At 39.8% G+C, this 24,079-nt stretch overlaps 1 protein-coding gene across 10 annotated transcripts in view; it reads left to right on the top strand.

Annotated features, from left to right (window-relative positions):
- cenpp (centromere protein P) overlaps nt 1–24,079 on the top strand; it is a 343,661-nt gene that overhangs the window by 39,657 nt on the left and 279,925 nt on the right. For 9 of the 10 annotated variants that reach the window (XM_069937255.1, XM_069937254.1, XM_069937253.1 and 6 more), the window contains 2 exons: nt 3,010–3,139; nt 21,762–21,925. In XM_069937255.1, coding sequence (XP_069793356.1) covers nt 3,018–3,139; nt 21,762–21,925 — 286 coding nt within the window. In that variant the 5' untranslated portion in view covers nt 3,010–3,017. Of the gene's footprint in view, nt 1–516; nt 693–3,009; nt 3,140–21,761; nt 21,926–24,079 lie in introns of all 10 variants that reach the window. The other variant, XM_069937257.1, reaches the window with a different exon arrangement.

Raw genomic sequence — 24,079 nt, 5'->3', positions numbered from 1 at the left:
TGAAATCATACTGTCTACACACCAATCTGATCAGCTTCTTTCTGAGATTACTACACCTAGTCTGACTCCCATCTTTCCCTTGACCTCTGTAAACCTGTTTTGCTCTTTCACTTTGGAGAGCATGATACCTTTTTGATATAAATTTCGATGTATTCCCCATCCAAACTGTTCATTCCATTTCACTTGTTTCAGGTGGGGTAAACATTGGTCCACATCTTTCTCTTAAGGACAATTTAGCTGGAGAAAACAATAAAAGATACCCTTTGGCCACTCTGTATTTATGTTTTAGTTGTTCGAAGTCTTTAATATATTTTATTCCTTTATCATACCACAAATTTAATATTCTATTGCCTATGTTCATAACACATTTTTATACAGTGGAGATTTTATTGATATCCCTACTTATTTTTTCCCATACATTCATTAATTTCCTGCCACATTCTAATCATATGTATTAGTGTGGGATTATCCATCTTTTTTAAGTGATTTGACACTGCACTGCACTTATACTCCCAGCCCAGACCTGGATGAGAACCACGCTGGAGGGTGCTGACATCATCCGGGCATCACATGGTCCCCAAGCACAGGTTTCTGAGCTCCGAGCTGGAAGGAAGAGAAACCCCCGACAACGCCATTTTGGCCGGCTGCCCCACCGCATGGCTTACAAGCGGGGCCGGTTCGCCTGCCTTGTGGTGAGCCGCCACAGCTGCAAGATAGATGAATTTCAAATGGTATTTTTGAGATTAGCTTTAGCAGTGGCGAGGAAATGTAGAGCTATTTTGTGGAAAGATCAAATGGATCTTAATTTACAAAGATGGCATTCGGAATTGAGATCATGTATTCCATTGGAGAAAATAGCATAATTTAAGGGATAAATATTATGTATTTAAATGGATTTAGTGCCCATATTTGGACTATATTAATTTGAAAACATAAGATAGGGCTTTGAGTGCTGCTGAGTCCTCTTAACATATATTAAGTGAATTTTGTTTGGTATTCTCATTATTTGGTGGGTAGGGGGTTTTGATGTAGGATCGAGGGAGGATGTAGTTTTAGGTTTGGAGGGAGGTTTGGGGTTTTTTGGTAATTTTTTGCCTTTTTTCTGTAACCATATTAAATTTTGATATATTGTTATATTTCATTTTTTTGTAATCATGGTGGTTTATTTTTTATAAATAAAATATTCATTGAAAAAAGAAGGTTACAAGAAATCTAGCCTGTGCAGCTAGGTAAATTTTTTTTAATCCATGTCTGAGTCCTCCCAGCCTATAGTCCCATGTAAGCTTTTCCAATGCAATTTTTGGTACCTTGTTATTCCATATGAACTGTTTAATATAGTTGTTTAATAATTTAAAGAAATTTTTAGGTAACGGAATGGGAAGCGATTGAAAAAGATTTTGTAGTCTTGGCATTACTTTCATTTTGATGCAGTTCACCCTTCCTACTAAAGCAATCGATTAATCTCTCCATTTCTGCAGGTCTTTTTTGATCTTCCCCAATAGGGGAACATAATTTAGTTTATTCAGATTCTGTAGATTATTGTCACTTACTATGCCAAGATATTTTATTCCATCTATCTTCCATTTAAATTTACTTCTTTTTTGATACCTTTCACATTCTACATGTATCAGTGGCATTATCTTGCTTTTGTCCATTTTATTTTATAGCCAGGTACTCTTTTAATTTTTTTTAGTAATTTTTTGTTTCTTTTAATTTTTCCAAAGATTTAACTTGGTCTGATAGGTACAATAGCATGTACAAATAGACTAATTTTGTGTTCTTCTTGTCCAACTTTGAAGCCCTTTATATCTGGATCCCTTCTTATTATCTCTTCCAGCAGTTCAATCACTAGTATAAAAAGTGCTGAGGACAGGGGACATCCCTGTATACTTGATCTACTCGAGGGAAAAACTGCTGACATCTGGCTATTGGTTATAATTTTAGCTTGTTGTTTATGATATAAAGTTTTTATCCAGTTTATAAATGTTCTGCCTATGCCAAATTTTTACAGTGCTTTAAATAGAAAGGACTATTCTAAACGGTCAAATGCCTTTTCACATCTCAGGAGACTGTTATACTTGGATTCCGTTTGAATTTCCCTTATGGATTATATGTTCAGGGTTGCCATATTGATGAATGTGGTGAAGTTTGGGGAGTGGGATTAGTTGTCATGATGGTCTTATGGTCTTAACTTTCAATGAGAAATGCATGAATGCCTGAGGTTCCAATTGAAGGTGGTTGATAAACTGGGAGATAACCTGTCATCAGGTGGGTGGGGTGTGGGTATATAGAATGGTTGCCTTGATCTTGAAGTTGTACATGATGGAAGAAAATAACACCCTGTAGAGTTTGACATGGGTCAGATTTGGTATTGCTGTCAAGACAGTCAAGTATCAGATAAGAAAACAAAACTTGTTCACAAATGTGTGGAAAAAAAATAAAATGGAGCAGTTCTGAGTAAGAATGATATGTTTCCAACAAATTGTGTTGAAGAACCAAACTTTCCTTTCACCTTTATAGCAACTTTCAAACCATTAGGTTCCTCCTCGAGGCTTCTGGTGTACTTCTGAAGGCTTGTGTCATTGGGAAGGGAAATCATCCATGTAGACATAATCCAGTCCCACCAGACAAAGAATAGAAATGAATATACATTCTATTAATGAGGAACTAAGCTAAATATTGGAAAAGGCATGAAGAACACAACTGGTATATTATCGTTGTATCATTTATGTTTACCTGAAAGATAAATTGGAAGTTTTAATTTAAAATGTTATCTGAAAGATAGCACCTTTTGTAGACTGGTACTTTGGTATTGCATTGAAATAAGTGCTTCAGTTATGTGCTCAAGCCACTGGAATAAGATTTAAATCTCTGATGTTGTGATTTGATTTGTGAGGATGTTTCTGCTGAACAGAGGAGGATTATTATATATTGTATTGCATTCATCTTACAAAAGCAATCCAACTTTTAGTTTTCTGGATATTACAATCTTGTATTGTTTTAATGTAGCAAAATTCATGGACAAATCATTGCGTCAGACTTATGAAGATGAGATTCAGTGCCTTCAAGAAGAAATTTGCATTTTGGAGCAAAAGGCCAAAAAGACTCGGCTTTATTCTCAAGAGTTTTTGAAAACCATGTGAGTAGCAAGAAGATAAATTGTAAACGTGCTTGTTTCTTCCCCATCACTTTTCTTTGACTTCAAGTCTTCTCCCTTGGTGTGTTTCACTGTCTATTTTGATCTTTCTCCCTATGATCCTCAACTTGTTCCATGCCCAGTATCCCCAACTCAGTGAGTTCCATTGAACATGATACTCAGCACTTTATGGAATTTGTCAGTGGTTTGGGTGCCTGTCTAAATTTTTTTCATACCTTGATGAAGGACTTAAGCCTGAAACTTTGGTTTGACACTGTTTTCTGCAGCATTGTGTTTTCACTCAGCTCTTTATCCCTTTTTTAAAATTCACCTCCATCTGGCACCTCATTTGATCATACTCTCTCTTGATCTGTTTATCATCTAACTAGTGTCAAGGTATTAGCAACTCATTCATACCATTTAATGATCTGAACTTTAATTACACTGCTCAAGGAGGGCCAAACCATCCTGTTTGTGATGGCAACAGTGGACACCTCTGGACACTTCATGCCTCCCTTTGGACCAAGACCCTAATACAGAGGGCATTGTCTCCAAGATGTGTCCTCAATTGCTCCAGCGATCTTCCTTCTGAACAACAGTGCCAGCCTAGCCATAAGAGTAGTAAAAGCTAATATATGCAAATCAGATGCTGTTAGAGTTATGCCACTCTCTCCAACAATACTAAATAAGGCAGTTAAAAGATAAGGCTTAAAATTAACTTTAAAAGTACGTATAAAGTTTGAAATACTTCATTCCAGTATTTCTCAAGGCTCTGGCATGTCCAAAACATCTGAATTAATAAAGCCTCTCCATTGTTGCATCTATCACAATGAGGAGATACATCCACATAAAAACAAGATAATTTGACTTTGGACATGTGTGCTCTATTGACTATTTTAATTGTAGGAGGGAGTGGCGGCATGTAAGAAGAGTATGAACCAATTTGGAAATTACATTCCACGTTTCTTCAGAGATTAAAAGATGTAGGTCCTATTCCCAGGCTTTTTAAATTTTATCTGAAGAAGCTTTTTCTTATTCCCACAACATGCCATAAAAGTTGAACCATTATAAATGGTTATAAATTAAAAACTACATCTATTAAATTCTTATCAGTGGTCATAGGAAATTTATGTAATTGAGATCAAAAAAAATCTCTAATCTGTAAATAATGAAAAAATAAGTAGTTTTTAATCCATATTTAACTGAAAGTTGTTCAAAAGAAGCAAGACTTTCTTCGATAAATAAATCTTTAAAATATTTAATGCCTAATCTATGCCAGTCTTTAAAATCTACTTCAATCATGGAAAGTTTAAAGAAATAATTTGGAAAAAATAGGACTAGAAAGAGAAAATCTCAATAAGACAAAATGATTTCTAAATTGTATCCAGATCCTCAAAAGTATGTTTAACTACTGGGTTATCAGTTAATTTATTTAAAGATATAGGAAGTAAGGATCTGAGAAGGGAAGTAATAGAAAATTTTGTAACAGAATTCGATTCCAAACAGACCCATATTGGACAGTGTTCATGATTAATGTAATATGACCAAAATGTAATATTTCGTATATTGACTACCCAATAATAGAACCCAAAGTTTGATAAGGATAAACCTCCATTTTTTAAAATGTTTTTGTAAATGGACATTATTTAAGCAAGGATGTTTATTCTTCCATATATAAGATAAAATTGAGTCAAGGTAATCCAAAAAAGTCTTAGGAATAAATTCAGGCAATGCCTGAAAAAGGTATATAAATTTAGGTAATATATTCATTTAATAGAGTTGATTCGGCAAACCAACAATAAAGAAAGGATCAACCAATTTATTTGATAATGTCCCCCTCTCACGTGTTTGATAAAAGTTAGAAAATTTTCTTTGAATAAGATTTTATAGTTTTTAGTGACTGTTATGCCCAAATAGGTATTTGTTGGTGCCAAATGATTGAAAGGATAAAGTTCACTCTTATGTAGATTTAACTTATAACCTGCAAATTGACCAAAATGAGAAATTAAAGAAAGCAGAGAAGGCGATGAAGTCTCAAGATTAGAAATAAAGAGCAATAAATCATCAGTATAAAGTGAAACTTTGTGGACTGTTCCCTCTTTAAAATACCAGGAATATCATTAGATTCTTGAAAATCGATAGTTAAATGTTCTAAAGCTAGTTTGAAAATCAATGGACTTAAAGGGCATCCTTGTCTGGTTCCAAGCTCAAATTTAAATGGTTTAGAATTCTGAAAGTTATTAAGAACACAGGCAGAAAGTGATAAATATGGTAACTTAATCCACTTAATCAAGTCAGCCGCAAAATTACATTTTTCGTCTTAAATAAATAATTCTATTCTCCACATCCAGAGATATCACACATTCCAAAACCTCCTTAGAAGGAGAGTATATAATATTTAATAAATGGGAATAACTATTTTTAATAAATCCATTCTGATCATCAGATATAATAAATGGCCAAATATTTTCAAGTCTATGAACCAAAACTTTGGATAAAGTTTAGTGTCAATGTTGAGTAGAGAAATTGGCCTGTATGAAGAGCAGTCGACTGAATTTTTATTCTTTTTAAGAATTAGCAAGATTGAACCCTGGTCAAAAGACTGTGGCAATTTGGCCAATTTAAAAGATAAACAGAACATTGATAAATAAGGTGGAAGTACTGAGGAAAAATCCTTTTATAAAATTTTCCAGGAAATCCAACAGGACCTAGCTATAAACATAATTATATTCATTTAAATAATTATTTCAAAATCAAAGAGCTTAATATACTCTAAGCTAAATGATTCATTAATTCAAATAGTTAATTCAGAATCAAATAGCTTAACATTTTATAAGCTAAATGATTTAAATGTCAAAAGCAAACTTGATCAAAATGTAAAAACATGAAGGCATGAACTCATAAACCATTAGCCTCTTTTAGGTTTTCAGAAGAAGATTAGGCGCCTGCATGCACGGCTAGAGAAGTTCAGCTGGCACATTTAGGTAGCCACGGAATGGACGGCTTTCTGGCACCTAAATGTGCCAGCTGACTGCTAGCCACCTAGCAGCTAAAGCCGGCTACTCAGGACAGTTGCTAGTCTCGTCTACGCTCCCCTCATGTCACAGCAGTGCATCGATGTGCTTCCTTCTGAATTCTACAGATAATTTTAACTCTCCCTCTCCAAGAAATATATATTAAACAGGTACCCCACCCCACCAAATTATATAAACTTTTCACATTTCTAGTTTTCACAATCTTCAGTTTATCTGTTATACCAAACCTTCGTAGGCGAAGTACACATCTGTCAGGGGTTCTCATGTAACTGAGCTTCACAATATTGCCCATAATAGAGAATTGTTTTTTTTTTGTGTTTGGTTAAAGTGACATGATCCAGCTCCTGTACCATTGAACCCTTGACTGATGTATTTTTCTAAAGTGAGGGCAATGATTGTGTTGTCAAAGTAAATCGGAGTCATCTCTCACACAGAGCAATAAATGATTGGCGCCCATGAAATTGCTCTGTTTTTATTTGTGCCATGTCTCTGAACATCTGATTTTTCATCCACCTTAATGGTTCTTAAACGCTAATCAGAACACCAGCTGTATTGTTCAAGAAAAGGGTAAATATATTTCGTGTCATGTGGATTCAGCATCAATTTAGTCTGTTTGACACATAGCCTGTGTATTTGGCTTGAGTTGAAGTCTTTATCAGCTTTGAGAGTGAGATCCTCAGAAAGGGAAAGTCAGAAACAATGGATCTCCGCAGGGAAAGTTGTTAGTTACTGGCTCTCTTTTTGTCTATCTTTCTCTAGGAATTACTAGCTTTTTCTCTCCCAGCTCCAGACTGACAGTAATCCACTCCAATGACCTCTGCCTTTTGTGTGTTTATACAGCATGTCTCAACCATAATCTCAAAGCTACAATTACAATAGGATGTCATAACTTTAACCTTAACACCACCTCCTTTAATTAATCTTCAGGGGGCATTAGGGTTAAGGTCCTGAATGATGACTATTTGTGGAATGGCCTTACCTATTCTAATGTATGTGAATTGGTTTCATATTGAAGTGCTTTAATGAATACTAAGTGGAGTGGCTGGAGGACTCAAGTTCCTTCTCTCTGCGTAACCTTAGCGTTTTGATTTAAGTATCCGTGTAAACAGAACTGTTGGGTTAATGTAATAATTTAACCATATTACCATCACATAGGCATTTCCCCTTTAATTCCCAGTCCCTTGAGCTTCACTCGTCGGGCTACAACTGGGAGGACCATAGTTAATGAGTTACTCGGTGCCGTTCCTAGCCCATGTTAAAGCTACAGAAGTGAGTCTGTCTGGTTCACGGAGTGAATTCAACCCGATACGAATGAGGAAGTTAGCCTGACTGGGGGAACCAATCCTGAGGCGAGCTGTCAAAGGGTCTGTCAATTTTTTAAAAATGTTTAGGGACACGATGAGTGTTGTAACTTTAAGGCGAGAAGGTCCATCAAATCGCAGTGATCCGCTGTAGCCTGTCGATCGAGGATTGGGGATGTGTCGCTGCCATCAGTTCTCCTCGCATTCCCAGTTCTCCTGGAGTCCGGCACAGCTCAGGAAACCTACGCACTTTGTCTCCGCAGTGCACAATGTCGAACGACACACAAGTGCGGTGCCGGTAGGAGGACTGGGGCTGGGCAACGGCCGCTGAACCAGGGCGATCCAGGGGTGCTGTGATCAGAGTTGCCCTCCCTAACCAGCGGTGGTTGACGGACAAAGGGAATTTGTTACCGAACGCATCAAACCGCAATCCTGCTTCCACTTCAGATAGCTGAAGGTGCCGGGTGATGAAGCTCACACAGTTGATGGCTGACGACATCACCGCAACTTCATCAGGCCGCCCCCTGGCAGCCCGGGCCGCTTTCATCTGCAACAGACTGATACTTGAAGCAGGATATTATACCTCCTGGAGGAGGGTTCGGTAAGTAGACCTCCTGGCCGGCTTTTCCGGTTTCAGATGGCCACCCGACAGCTGCACAGGAGTATAACGTGTGGCTTTACAGTCGGGTAATGTGGTCATCTGAAAGTGGCTTTATTCTATTAATTAAGCATTTGAGAAGCAAGGATTAAAAGAGCTGTTGTCGACATGGTAAACCACAACCTGAACCTGGACATAGATGATGAGGACATTGAAGAACTCCTTGAGGTAATTCCTGAAGAACTAACAAATGAAGAGCTACACAAATAGCTGAAGAAGAGGCAAGGAAAAAGGAAACTGCAGAAGGAGAAGAAGAACCGGTGCAGTACAGGTTCACTGTTAAGGGGTTAGCCAAATTCTTTGCAGACCATTAACAGCTTGCTAAAGAGATAGACCCAAACACTGAAATCTTCATACAGTGTTTGCTGCATATAAAGAGATTTATGAATGAAAGAAAAAGCAAACTAGGCAAATAGATCTGCCTTCAATTTGAAAGTTGCATCCTGCACCCAAGACACAGTAATTGCACCCAGGTCCCAGGAGGAATACCCGGGTGCTGTAGTGTGAAAGGGCCTACAGTCTCTAACTTTGTCTCATGCTTTGAGCATGAAGTTATGCAGCATGCATTGCCCCTCCTCTTGTAAATAACTTTTCTGCACTCAACATCCAAGTATTCTATTCCTTGTGCACATGGCCTTTGAATGGCTTGTTCAAACAGACATTAAGAGGTTGCAAGAGACATCAAACCACCTGGGATAACCACCATATAAATATTAAGTAGTGCTAATCTACTTTCAATCTCCTCAGTTAAGTGGCTACAAAACATAACTCAGACCGACAAACTCTATTCCTTGCATAAACCGCCTGACCGCCTGTTCCACACATTGCCTATCCATAGTTTTACACCATTTTCATCCATCCATTCTTATTCATGAAAATGTACAAAAGTACCTGCTTGGAATTTTATTTCAGGTTTAATTTTGTGTTTAAAGTTTACCATGGGTTTTAACTTCATCCTGTTGGCCATGCACAATAACACCATGGTACCCTTGTCCTTTTGTGGCCTGTACTTCTTGTTTGCACAGTTTTCACACCTTAACATTCCACTATTCTATTGCCTATCATGTCAAAATTCTTGTGGGTTTTGTCCATGTTTCCAATATTTTACAATGCAAACTGGTGTTTCTGCTGGTTTTGTATAATAAACAGGGGAAAATGTACAACTTTATGATCAAGATCTTTTGGTAGTTTCTGAGAATTTTTTTTGTCATAATCCCAGATTTTCCTGTTCATGAAATGATTGCACTGTAGCTTCAAAATCTTTACTGATATCTGGGTATGACTTTGCCAACTTCAGTGCAAATGTTCTTATTTTGTTTCAAGTGACTATGTTTAAGTAATCATTCTACCATGTGATTTTCCAAGTCTGGCCAACGATGATTCCTCTTCATTGAACATTGCCTTTTTGGTATATTTCTTAAAGTCTCTTCTTTCTTCCTCCAATCTTATCATCTTCTCATAAATATCAAATTTTCTTGGTTTTCTTTGGTTTTCTTGGCCATTTCTATAATTTTTTACTTTATGTGACAGATTATGTTATATTTTATACAGGTACACAATCCTTTATCCGGACATCTAAAATCAGGAAAGCTCCAAAATCCGGCAAGTGAGGACCAGTGGTTGGGGGAGGCGGTGGAGGGACCAGCGGTCGGGGAGACTGCCGGGCAGCCGGGGAGGCAGCCAGGGAACCGGTGTTGGGGGAGACAGCCAAAGGACCGCGGTTGGGGGAGACTGCCAGGCAGCTGAGGGACCGGCGGTAATGGGAGACTGCCGAAAGACCACAGTGGTGGGAGGTAGCTGAGGGACCTGCGGTCAGGGGAGATGTCTGGGTGGCCGAGGGACAGGCGGTCGGGGGAGGTGGCCGGGCGGCCGAGGGACAGCGGTTGGGGGAGACAGCCAAGGGAACGCGGTGGAGGGAGGCAGCTGAGGGACCGGCGGTCGAGGGAGGTAGCCGAGGGACCAGTGGTCGGGGGAGATGTCCCGGCAGCTGAGGGACCAGCAGTTGGGGGAGGCGGCCGAGGGACTGCGGTTGGGGGAGACGGCCGGGCAACTGGAAGGGGGTGTGGATGGATATGGCAGCACAATTCTGTTGGGTTTTCTGAAATCAAGAAAAATCCAAAATTAGGAACACCCTGTCCCTCAAGGGTTCCAGATAAAGGATTGAGTACCTGTATTGTGTATAAATATGTTTTTGAAGGAGATAGATTGTATGAGTAGTGTAGGTCACAAACAGATATAAACACCACTTTTCTAACAAAACCAAATAAATGTGAGCTCAAAGAATAGCATCTCATTGCCAACTTGGCCCTTTGGACTCAACATTAAATTTACTGGTTTCAGGAAATTAGCTTTTTTAGTCTGCATCTAAACTTAATAATTCTCTTGGAAGGTCATTAACTGCATTGTTCTCCCTTCACGAATGCTACCTAACCTTTTTGTATTTATTCCATCTCAATGATCTCATATCCTGTAATTCCAGAATTTTTTTTTCTTTTTTTTCTACTGCTGCATTTCCTTCTATTTACATCTCTTTTACACAGATCAGATTTGATTAATGAGCCTTTCTTAGTATCACTAGTACTTTTGTCTCTCATATTTGTGTGACATCCAACATTCCCTTTGTTCTCTTTATGCTGCCCCTTCTCTGCAACTTAAAACATTTGATTTCTAACTCTTCTCAGATACAATGAAAAGTCAATGGTCTAAAATGTTCATTCTGTTTCTTTCTCTCTTCATCGATGTTACCTGACATGCTCAGAATTTTCAGCTCCTTTTAAATTTCTGAACTTTAATCAAAAGTACTGTGCATTAAGATGAAATGTTACTATGCATCATTAATTACACTTTCAGAATTCTGAAATGAATATTATGTAAATGTAATCAAAAATAATAAATGGGCATATTATATAGAGTTCAAACAAAAATGTTTTTCCATCTCTCCCCATTCCCATCTCCTTTCTGCACTCTTTCCTGTCACTCCTTGTACACCCTCACCATATCTACTGTGCACACTTCACTCTATCTGCCCAACCCATAATTGCGTGATTTGTACTTCAGTTCACTTTAGTGGTGTTGATGTTCCAAAGCATATCATAATTTTTGATACCAATAGCAAAACCCAATGGGTTGCTGATAACCCTAATCCTTTCAGACAGTTGTAAATAATAGTTGAGATGTAGTGTGCTATGGCAGAGCGTGAAAGCAAGACACTGACACAAGGTGAGTACAGTTGATATTAACTTTATTGACAGCTTGCCCTGCCTTTATATAGACCTTCTGGGCCTGGTTGTTACGCTGCTTCAGGTGGAAATGACGTCACCTGCTTGCCGGCCGTGGCTGGGCCAGCGACTTGCCAGTGCTCACTATTTTCCGCTGTATGGTTGGCAGCTTGTGAAGAAAGCCGATTTAGATGGTATGGCCCTTGCAGGATTGCCGCATTTGGACCCCATTTTGTGTGTTGGGATGCTGCGGACTGCCACATGACCCACCCCCAGAACTGACAATCTTGGCACTGACCTTGGTTTTGGGTGGCCTGCCTCTGCGGCGTGGGGATGGTGGGTTGATTGGCTAACTGGTGTCCAAATGTGCTGGTTTGAGACAGTCAACAGTAAATGTTTCCTCCTTGCTACCGATGTCCAGCACACATGTAGCCCCAATATGCCTGACCACCCAGTGTGGCCCTTCATGTGCCCCTCGCTGCACAAAAACATGTGCGCAGCTTCTCAGATCTCTGGGGATGAAGCTCTTGGGCTGTGTTGGGACTAGTGTGCCCAGTCGTTCTCATCTGTTTCTCTGATGGTGGCCAAGAATTTCCTGGAGATTCCCCAGGGGTGCTCTATACACCATTTCCGCTGCTGAGGCATTGAAGTCCTCCTTGGGTGCGATGTGGATTTCCAGGAGGACCCACAGTAATTTGTCAATCCAGTTTGGATCTTTGAGTTGGGCCATCAGTGCCACTTTAGGGAGCCTGTGGAACCTCTCCACTAACCTGTTGGCCTTGGGATGGGATGCCGTGGTGTGGTGGAGTTGGCTTCCCAGGAGGCTGGCTAAGGCTGCCCAGACCCCTGAGGTGAATTGTGCACCCATGTCTGTTGTCGTGTTCTGGGTCTCCGAATCAGGGCTCCCATGTGTTTATTAGGGCTCTGGGGCAGGCCTCCATTGAGGTGTCCACCAGCAGGATTGCTTCCGCTACCTTGTGAAATGGTCCACCATCGTCAACAGGTACCATGCCCCCCATGACACCTGTAGGTCCACAATGAATATGTGCACATGACAGAATCACCTTCATGTCAGTTAGAATGGTTGACCTGCTTGCAGAAGTTGTGCCAGACGAACCTGATGGCCACCATCTTGACGGTGGTCCTGATGGCCAGGTGTGCTAGGTTGTGCTCTGTCAAACACTGGTCATCTCCATGCTGTCGAGACAGTGGGGCTAGGCTTGCTTGTTGAAACGTCGTAAAGGAGGGTCTGTTCACCGGGGTCATTGCAGACATCCTCCAGCTTTTTTAAAAAAAATTTTATTTTTCACACCATAAACCACATTAACCATGATACATACTTTTTCCTTTTCAAATATATACAGTGCCATTTTCTCCACCCCCCTCCCTCCTCCCATCCCACCCTCCCTACCTCCCCCCCCCCCCTGTCCATTTAAAGTACAAAATCTAGGATACATTAAACCAGTCAAACAATGTTGTCATTCAATAAAAATAAACAAGAAATTCCACTGAGTCAATTCTTTTCATTTCCTTCTCCTTTCGTTAATTTAGGTAGTGAATGTCCCCGGTAGGTTTTCCCTATTGTGTTTCATGTAAGGCTCCCATATTTGTTCGAATATTTCAATATTATTTCTTAAACTATATGTTATTTTTTCTAATGGAATACATTTATTCATTTCTATATACCATTGTTGTATTTTCAAATTATCTTCCGATTTCCAGGTTGACATAATACATTTTTTTACTATAGCTAGAGTTATCTTAACAAATCTTTTTTGTGCATCATCCAAATCAATTCCAAATTCTTTGTTTTTTATGTTACTTAAGAGGAAGATCTCTGGATTCTTTGGTATATTGTTTTCTGTAAGTTTATTTAATATTTGGTTTAGATCTTCCCAAAATTTTTCTACTTTCCCACATGTCCAGATTACATGAATTGTTGTTCCCATTTCTTTTTTACATCGAAAACATCTATCATATACTGTTGGGTCCCATTTATTTAACTTTTGAGGTGTAATGTATAGCCTGTGTATCCAGTTATATTGTATCATACGTAACCTCGTATTTATTGTATTTCTCATCGTTCCAGAACATAACTTCTCCCATGTTTCCTTTTTTATCTTTATATTTAAATCTTGTTCCCATTTTTGTTTAGTTTTACCATTTGTTTCCTCATTCTCCTTTTCTTGCAGTTTAATATACATATTTTTTATAAATCTTTTGATTATCATTGTATCTGTAATCACATATTCAAAGTTACTTCCCTCTGGCAAACTCAGACTGCTTCCTAATTTGTCCTTCAAGTAGGATCTCAATTGGTAATATGCCAGCACTGTATCTTGAGTTATATTGTATTTATCTTTCATTTGTTCAAAGGATAATAATCTATTTCCTGAAAAACAATTTTTTATTCTTTTGATCCCTTTTTTTTCCCATTCTCTAAAGGAAAGGTTATCTATTGTAAAAGGGAGTAACTTATTTTGTGTCAATATTAGTTTTGGTAATTGATCATTTGTTTTATTCCTTTCTACATGAATCTTCTTCCAAATATTGAGTAGATGATGTAATACTGGAGAACTTCTATGTTGTACCAATTTTTCATCCCATTTATATAATATGTGTTCAGGTATCTTTTCCCCTATTTTGTCTAATTCTAATCTAGTCCAATCTGGCTTTTCCCTTGTTTGATAAAAATCTGATAGGTATCTTAATTGTGTGGCTCGATAATAATTTTTTAAGTTTGGCAGTTGTAAGCCTCCTTGTTTATACCATTCTGTTAATTTATCTAGTGCTATCCTCGGTTTCCCCCCTTTCCATAAAAATTTCCTTATTATTTTCTTTAACTCCTTGAAGAATTTCTCTGTCAAGTGTATTGGCAATGCCTGAAATAGGTATAATATCCTTGGGAAAATGTTCATTTTAATACAGTTTATCCTTCCTATTAGTGTTAGTGGTAAATCTTTCCAATGCTCTAAATCGTCCTGTGATTTTTTCATTAGTGGATAATAATTGAGTTTATATAGTTGGCCGAGATTTTTATTTATTTGTATACCTAGGTATCTTATTGCTTGCATTTGCCATCTGAATGGTGATTCCTTCTTAAATTTTGAGAAATCCGCATTATTCATAGGCATTGCTTCACTTTTATTTACGTTAATCTTGTAACCCGACACTTCTCCATATTCCTTCAATTTCTTATATAATTCTTTTATTGATAGTTCTGGTTCTGTTAAGTATACTATAACATCATCCGCATATAAACTGATTTTATATTCCTTGTCTTTTATTTTTATCCCTTTTATATTATTTTCTGTTCTTATCAATTCTGCTAGTGGTTCTATAGCTAACGCGAACAATAAGGGTGATAGTGGGCATCCCTGCCGTGTTGACCTGCTTAAGTTAAATTGCTTTGATATATATCCATTTACTGTCACTTTCACCAATGGTCCCTTATATAATGCTTCAATCCAATTAATATACTTCTCTGGTAAACTGAATTTTTGCAATACTTTAAACAAATAATTCCATTCTACTCTGTCAAAGGCCTTCTCTGCGTCTAAAGCAACTGCTACTGTTGGAGCTTTACTCCCTTCTACTGCATGAATTAAGTTAATAAATTTACAAATATTGTCTGTTGTGTGTCTTTTTTTAATAAATCCAGTTTGGTCTAGATTTACCATTTTCGGTACATACTCTGCTAATCTGTTTGCTAATAGTTTAGCTATTATCTTATAATCTGTGTTAAGTAATGATATTAGTCTATATGACGCTGGTGCGAGTGGATCTTTCCCTTGCTTTAGTATTACTGTAATTATTGCTGTTTTACATGAATCTGGTAAGCTTTGTGTTTTATCAATCTGGTTGATTACTTCCAGGAGGGGAGGAATTAATAAATCTTTAAATGTTTTATAGAATTCTATTGGGAATCCATCCTCTCCTGGTGTTTTATTATTTGGTAATTTTTTTATTATCTCTTGTATTTCTACTATTTCAAATGGTTCTGTTAATTTATTTTGTTCCTCTATTTGTAGTTTTGGTAGTTCAATTTTAGTTAGAAATTCATCTATTTTCCCTTCTTTCCCTTTGTTTTCAGTTTGGTATAATTGTTCATAGAATTCTCTAAAGTTTTCCTTGATCTCCTTTGGATTATATGTGATTTGTTTGTCTTTTTTCCTTGATGCCAATACCATTTTCTTAGCTTGTTCTGTCTTAAGCTGCCATGCTAGAATTTTGTGCGTTTTTTCCCCTAGTTCATAATATTTCTGTTTTGTCTTCATTATACTCTTCTCCACCTTGTATGTTTGTAGTGTTTCATATTTTATTTTTTTATCTGCCAATTCTCTTCTTTTAGTTGTATCATCCTTCATTGCTAATTCTTTTTCTATATTTACTATTTCCCTTTCCAACTGCTCTGTTTCCTGATTATAATCCTTCTTCATCTTGGTTACATAACTTATTATTTGCCCTCTAATGAACACTTTCATTGCATCCCATAGTATAAACTTATCTTTCACTGATTCCGTATTTATTTCAAAATACATTTTAATTTGTCTTTCAATGAATTCTCTAAAATCCTGCCTTTTGAGTAACATGGAGTTTAATCTCCATCTATACATTCTTGGAGGGATGTCCTCTAACTTTATTGTCAATATTAAGGGTGAATGGTCCGATAATATTCTAGCTTTATATTCTGTTTTTCTTACTCTATCTTGCATACGAGCTGATAACAAAAATAGGTCTATTCTTGAGTATGTTTTATGTCTAGCCGAGTAATATGAATATTCCTTTTCATTTGGGTGTTGTTTCCTCCATATATCCAAAAGTTGCATTTCTTCCATCGATTTAATTATAAATCTGGTTTCTTTGTTCTTTCTGTTAATTTTTTTCCCAGTTTTGTCCATATTTGAATCCAAATTCAGGTTGAAATCCCCTCCTATTAATATGTTCCCTTGCGTATCTGCTATCTTCAAAAAAATATCTTGCATAAACTTTTGATCTTCTTCGTTAGGTGAATATACATTGAGTAGATTCCAAAACTCCGAATATATCTGACATTTTATCATTACATATCTCCCTGCTGGATCTACTATTTCCTCTTCTATTTTAATTGGCACATTTTTACTAATTAATATAGCTACTCCTCTTGCTTTTGAATTATACGACGCTGCTGTTACATGTCCTACCCAATCTCTCTTTAATTTCTTGTGCTCCAATTCAGTTAAATGTGTTTCTTGCACAAATGCTATATCAATTTTTTCTTTTTTCAGTAAATTTAGCAGTTTCTTCCTTTTAATTTGGTTATGTATTCCGTTAATATTTAAAGTCATATAGTTCAACGTAGCCATTTTATACTTTGTTTATCTTCCCTTTCCGTTTCTCCATCATCACCTTTCCTTCTTATCCATTTCTGCTTTCTTGTTTTAAACACTTTATAAGACAACATTTCTAAAACATCAAACATTTTCCTTATTCTCCTATTTAAAACTTCTTTAACCCCATTCTCCCCTCCCCCTCCTGAGTTGTCCTTTATCCCTTGTTGGACAACCACATCTCCCCTCTCCATTTGGATTTGTGAATTCACTCGCAAACGTCAGCTGATTTTGCAGTAACTGTAACTCCTCCCCACCCAGCCCCCCCCAGAAAAGATTTCAATTTTCATATGTAACAAAGGTCACTCTTTTAATTCCCTCCTTATTCCCTCTATTCCATTTCCCTCCCTTATTAATTCTTGTCTATACTCTATATATTTTCCTCTAAATACGGATACATTCATGTATGCACACTATATATATATATATATATATATATATATATACACACACATATACTCCTTTACACACATACATATAGATCATGGTCATTTTTACTCTTATTACATGTCTTCATCTCTCTGCTTGTTTTGTAGTTGTTCTGCAAATTTCCTTGCTTCCTCTGGATCCGAGAATAGTCTGTTTAGTTGCCCTGGAATAATTATTTTAAGTACCGCTGGGTACCTTAACATAAACTTATATCCTTTTTTCCATAAGATCGTTTTCACTGTATTGAACTCCTTCCTTTTCTTCAGGAGTTCAAAACTTATGTCTGGATAGAAAAAAAATTTTTGACCTTTATATTCCAGTCGCTTTTTGTCCTCTCTTACTTTCTTCATTGCTTTCTCCAATATATTTTCTCTTGTTGTATATCTTAAGAATTTTACTAAAATGGATCTTGGTTTTTGCTGCGGTTGTGGTTTCGGGGCTAAAGTTCTATGTGCCCTCTCTATTTCCATTTCTTCCTGTAATTTTGGTCTTCCTAGGACCCTGGGGATCCAATCTTTTATAAATTCTCTCATATTCTTGCCTTCCCATCTTCCTTAAGGCCCACTATCTTTATATTATTTCTTCTATTATGGTTTTCTATTATATCTATCTTCTGAGCTAACAGCTCCTGTGCCTCTTTAGCTTTTTTATTAGATTCTTCTAATTTCTCTTTTAAGTCTTCTACTTCCATATCTAGAAATGTTTCTCGTTTTTCCATATTTTCCACTCTTTTTGCCAATTCTGATATGGCCACTTCCATTTTATTCATTTTTTCTTCTGCATTCTTAATTCTTCTTTTTATCTCATCAAATTCTTGTAATTGCCATTCTTTCACTGATTCCATATATTCTTTAAAAAAAGATACATCCATTGTCTTGCTTTTCTCTTCTTCTTCCACTTCTTTCTGTTCTTCTTCTTCTTCCTCTGGGTTGACCATCTGTTGTTTCCTTGTTTTATTTTTACCCTCTTCTTTCTTGTTGTCGTTATTGTCTGTGTTCTGCACCTGCTGCTGTGCTGCAGGTGTCTCTCTCAGCTGTGGAGATCGACTCCCCAGGTGTTCGCCCCTCCCGTCAGTGTGTTTTTTTTCATGCGCGGTTGCGCACTTTTACTCGGCTCTGCGAGCCATTTTTGTAGTCCCGAGCCCGGGACTTCCACTGACCTGAGGGAGCGGGCTTCTCTCTCCGCGGCGGGCCTCTTCAGACAGGTAAGGCCTTCACCTTCTTCTTCCGACGTCTTTCCTTCTTCTTTTCTTCCCGTTGTTTTTGGTTTTTCTTTCTTCGCTGCCATTTTCTCCACACTTTTACTTTCACTTTGTTTTGGTTTTTAAGTTTGTGCCTTTGCTTTTTCTCTATCTTTTTTTAACTTTTCTGGAGAGGGCTGGAGTTCCCCTACCAGCCACTACTCCATCACGTGACTCCTCTGACATCCTCCAGCTTGAGTCCGTCCTGTCACTGCCGTCCTGTACGTGGGATGTCAGGGTCCGTCTATTGTTCCTGAGACAGGGCCGTGTAATTGATTCTTTGGGATGGAATATGTATTGTCTGAACAGTTAGCTGAGACAGTGCATCAGCCACCATGTTGGTCTCCCCGGCGATGTGGTCTTTATCCATGGTAAATTGATATATAAGACAGGTGACTCTGCTGCCTGGCTGATCAAGGGTCCTACACTTTATTGAAGGCGAAAGTCAATGGCTTGTGATCCATGAAGACTGTGAATCACCTCCCCTCTAGAAAATATCTAAAATGTTGGACTGCTATGTATAATGCCAGGAGCTAGTGGTCAAAAACACTGTACTTGAGCTCGGTGGGGACTTGAGGTGCCTGCTGAAGAAGGCCAACAGTTGCCATTGCGCCTGCAACCCATTGCTCAAGTACACCCCCGACAGCTGTGTTGGATACATCCATTGTGAGGGTGGTTGGGACATCTTTCCTTGGATGCACCAGGAGCATTACTTTGGCCAGGGTGCCTTTGGCTTTCTGGAAGGCTTCAAAACTTCCTCATTCCACTTGACCTCTTTTTACTTCTCCGTCATCAGCGAGAATAATGGGCGCATGATCCGGCTGTCGCTGGTATGAAGCGGTGACAGAAATAAATCATACCGTCAAACTCCTGGAGGCCTTTCACTGTATGTGGTTTGGTGAAGCGCCTGACGGCCTCTACATTTTTAGGCACAAGTATTGCCCTGTGTCTATTGATTCTGTGGCCCAGGAAATCTATTGTCTTTCACCTGAACTGGCATTTGGCCAAGTTGCTGGTCAGGGCAAACTCGCTGGGCGGGTGCTTAACTGTCTTATGTGGGCTGCGTGTTCTTGGTGGTTGCAGCTGGCTATCTGAATGTTGTCCAAGTAAATGAATGCAAACTTGAGATCCCGGCCCACCTCATCCATCAGCCTATGGAATTTCTGAGCCACGTTTTTAAGCACGAAAGGCATCCTCAGGAACTCAAACAAACTGAAGGGTGCGATGATGATGGTTTTTGCGATGTCCTCCAGATGGACCGGGATTTGGTGATAGCCCCTTATGAGATTGACCTTGGAGAATATCCTTACCCCCTGTAAGTTCGCAGTGAAGTCTTGTAGGTGGGGCATCAGATACCAGTCAGTCATGGTGGTCTTGTTGAGGTGGGATAATCCCCGCATGGTTTCTATTCTCCTGCTGCCTTCAGTACTATGTATAGGGGGGGTGGGGGGGGATGCCCAGGGACTGTCAGGCCACTGCACTATTCCCAGCTTTTCCATCTTCCAGAACTCCTTCACAAGATTGAGCTTCTCGAGGGGAGGCGGCATGCCCTCTGTGTGGGGGAGACCCATAGTGAAGATGTGGTGCTGTATCCCGTGTTTTGGTTCTGTTGAGGTGAATTGTGGTACCACAATGGAGGGGAATTCCGCCAGGATACATGCAAACTTGTTATCATCGACGGTGATGGAATGTAGGTGGGGGGAAAGTAACTTGGGTTCCCCTAAGGGGAAGGTCTGGAAAGTCTTGGCATACACCAACCGCCACCCTTTTAGATCCACCAACAGGCAATGAACCTTGAGAAAGTCTGCTCCCAATAGTGGTTGATTCACTGCTGCTAGGGTGAATGTCCAGGTGAACAGGCTATTCCCAAAGTGAAGTGGAATGGTAAGGGTGCTGAGAGTTTTGATATTGGAATTGTTTGCGGCCCTAAGGGCTGGACCTGGTTTCCCACTGTGAGTGCCGTGAACTGAGGGTGAAGAATGCTGATCTTGGCCCAGATGTCGACTAGGAACCTTTGCCCCTATAGGGAGTCCCACATGTGCAATAGTTGGCCATGGTGTTTCCCCGAAACACACAGGGAGGGCAACATCGACAGACCTCTGAACCCCACCGTTGGTGATAGAAACAGTACTGCTCACCGGAGGGGTCTGTTGGCCCGTTGATCGTCTATTGTGATCTAGTCATCTGCTGTGTTTGAGGCCTTGCGTCTTGGTCTACCACGATGCTGGAGTCTCTCTTCACTCCCTAGAGGACATCTGCTCGAGCCTCGACCTTCTGGGGTCGCTGAAATCCTCAGCAAGCAGCAGTCGGATATCCTCCGGTAGATGCTCCAGGAAGATCTGCTCGCAGAGCAGGCAAAGCTTGAGGCCATTGGTTAATGATAATATGTCATTCATGAGAGCAGAAGGGTCCCTGTCTCCCAAACTGTCCATTTGCAACATTCGGGCTGTGTGCTCACATTTCGAGAATCCAAAAGTGCGGGTTAATAGTTCTTTGCTAGCCACATATTTGCCCTGTGGAGGCTGCCGAGGAAATCAATGACCCTGGTGGCTGTGTCCTGGTCGAATGAACTTACCACATAGTAATACCGCGTGGCGTTGGCTGTGACCAGTCGAATTTGGAACTGGGTCTTGGCCTGCTCGAAACATACCAGCGGCTGCAAAGTCCAGAATGTTGGCAATTTCATGAAACTGCATGGAATGTTGCTTGTTCCTCCATTTTCGGGTCCAAAGCGTTGTTTGGACTGGTCAGGGTCACCAATGTAGCACGTGCTATGGCAGAGCATCAAAGGTGAGTACAGTGGATATTAACTTTATTGACAGCTCACCCTGCCTTTATTTAGGCCTTCTGTGCCTGGTTGTTACGCTGCTTCAGGTGGAAATTACATTACTGGCTCACCGGCCGTGGCTGGGCCAGCGACCTGCCAGTGCTCAGTGTTTCCCGCCGTGCAGCTGGCAGCTCATGAAGAAAGTCGATTTAGTTGGCATGGCACTTGCAGGATTGCCACGTTCGGACACCATCTTGTGTGTCGGGATGCCGCAGGCCGCCACAAGATGATTGTTTATTGTAATTATAATTCCCTCCATAATATTTGGGACAAAGACACATACTTTGAATCACATGTAAATTGTTTGATTACTCATTTAAAACTGGAGCACAGGGGCAAATAAATGAAAAAAAATGTCATTGTCCCAAACACTATGGTACTGTATATTAATTAAATCTCTCCACTGTCATAATTAGATTTAAACCATATCCCCAATAGCTTCTAGATTCTAAAGCAATAACACCTACTTTAATTCATGGATGTTGGTGTGATGGGATAACAAATTGATTTGTGCCAATATTATAATTCTTTTCCATATTTACCTTTAGGCATTTGCAAAATGAAAAGTTAAGTATGCAGAATCTTGAATCATGGAAATACTCAACTGCTGATCTGGAAACACAAGTTGAACAGGCTAAATCACAGATTGCATTGCTTACCCAGTTAACTGGCATTGGCTTCGGTCAATACAACATGACAACAGTTAGTGAAGGTAAGTTCATGAATGCTTGACTTCCAGTCAGCAATTACCTCATATGTATGAGAAAAATTATGAGGTTGAGTCATGGGAGTAGATAGAAAGAAAAGGAACACGAGTGAAGTGGGATATGAAAATTTCTTGTCTGGATTTCACAAGACCATTTCAGTTTTTGAAGCGATCATGAGAGAATGACTGAGATATCAGATATATAAACTGTAAACAAAGGAACGAGTCATTACTTGTGTGTTATCAAAAAGGTAAAAACCCCACTGTCAATGGGCCAACACTGCATGTTTCCAAAAATTAGCACCACCGACACCTTGATTTGTGGATGCAACTGGAGATTACAAATGGCCTATATTCTTGAGCAAAACAGGTAGATAAACTGAATCATTTAGAACAGAGTAGGATAGTAGTATAAAAGAGGACGGGATGAGAATTTAATTGCACACTGAAGGTCAGAAGTTCATTAACTTGACAGTGGCATTGCCTAGTAAGTTTTAGATTTTAAACCTATGATTATTATTAGAAAAAGCAGACTTATTTCATTTGGTTAAGTAGGATCACTGGGAGATATAGAATGGTAAAAAGACATTGTCCATTTTTACTATCAAACATCCTTTTTTGACATTAATCCTACCTGAACCCACTTTCAGGTGAGAAAATGTGGTGCTGCCACTAGGGCAGTCCAGCGGAGTACAGGGAGCGGAGACACAGTACTGGATTGGATGTAATATCTCCAAATTTGCAGATGTCACTAAGCTAGGAGGGTTTGTGTGCACTGAAGAGGGGGTTAGGAAGCTCCAGTGTGATTTGGATAAATTGGGGGACTGGGCAGATACATGGCAAATGCACTACAATGTGGATAAATGTGAGGTTATCCACTTTGGTAATACAAACAATGAGCTCTCTGAACCCTTCTCCATTAACAATGGCGTGAAGCAAGACTGTGTTCTCGCACCAACCCTCTTTTCAATCTTCTTCAGCATGATGCTGAACCAAGCCATGAAAGACCCCAACAATGTTTACATCCGGTACCGCACGGATGGCAGTCTCTTCAATCTGAGGCGCCTGCAAGCTCACACCAAGACACAAGAGAAACTTGTCCGTGAACTACTCTTTGCAGACGATGCCGCTTTAGTTGCCCATTCAGAGCCAGCTCTTCAGCGCTTGACGTCCTGCTTTGCGGAAACTGCCAAAATGTTTGGCCTGGAGGTCAGCCTGAAGAAAACTGAGGTCCTCCATCAGCCAGCTCCCCACCATGACTACCAGCCCCCCCACATCTCCATCGGGCACACAAAACTCAAAACGGTCAACCAGTTTACCTATCTCGGCTGCACCATTTCATCAGATGCAAGGATCGACAATGAGATAGACAACAGACTCGCCAAGGCAAATAGCGCATTTGGAAGACTACACAAAAGAGTCTGGAAAAACAACCAACTGAAAAACCTCACAAAGATAAGCGTATACAGAGCCGTTGTCATACCCACACTCCTGTTCGGCTCCGAATCATGGGTCCTCTACCAGCATCACCTACGGCTCCTAGAACGCTTCCACCAGCGTTGTCTCCGCTCCATCCTCAACATCCATTGGAGCGCTTTCATCCCTAACGTCGAAGTACTCGAGATGGCAGAGGTCGACAGCATCGAGTCCACGCTGCTGAAGATCCAGCTGCGCTGGATGGGTCACGTCTCCAGAATGGAGGACCATCGCCTTCCCAAGATCGTGTTATATGGCGAACTCTCCACTGGCCACCGTGACAGAGGTGCACCAAAGAAAAGGTACAAGGACTGCCTAAAGAAATCTCTTGGTGCCTGCCACATTGACCACCGCCAGTGGGCTGATATCGCCTCAAACCGTGCATCTTGGCGCCTCACAGTTTGGCGGGCAGCAACCTCCTTTGAAGAAGACCGCAGAGCCCACCTCACTGACAAAAGGCAAAGGAGGAAAAACCCAACACCCAACCCCAACCAACCAATTTTCCCCGTGTCTGCCTGTCCTGCATCAGACTTGTCAGCCACAAATGAGCCTGCAGCTGACGTGGACTTTTACCCCCTCCATAAATCTTCGTCCGCGAAGCCAAGCCAAAGAATACAAACCAGAAGGCAGATTACTATTTTTGAATGGCAATAGATTGGGAGATGGGAAAGTGCAGAGAGACCT

The sequence above is a fragment of the Narcine bancroftii genome, chromosome 5 (genome assembly GCF_036971445.1).
Source record: "Narcine bancroftii isolate sNarBan1 chromosome 5, sNarBan1.hap1, whole genome shotgun sequence".
Taxonomy (NCBI): Eukaryota; Metazoa; Chordata; class Chondrichthyes; order Torpediniformes; family Narcinidae; genus Narcine; species Narcine bancroftii.
Note: the sequence above shows the minus strand (reverse complement) of the source record. Positions and strands in the feature narration are given on the sequence as shown.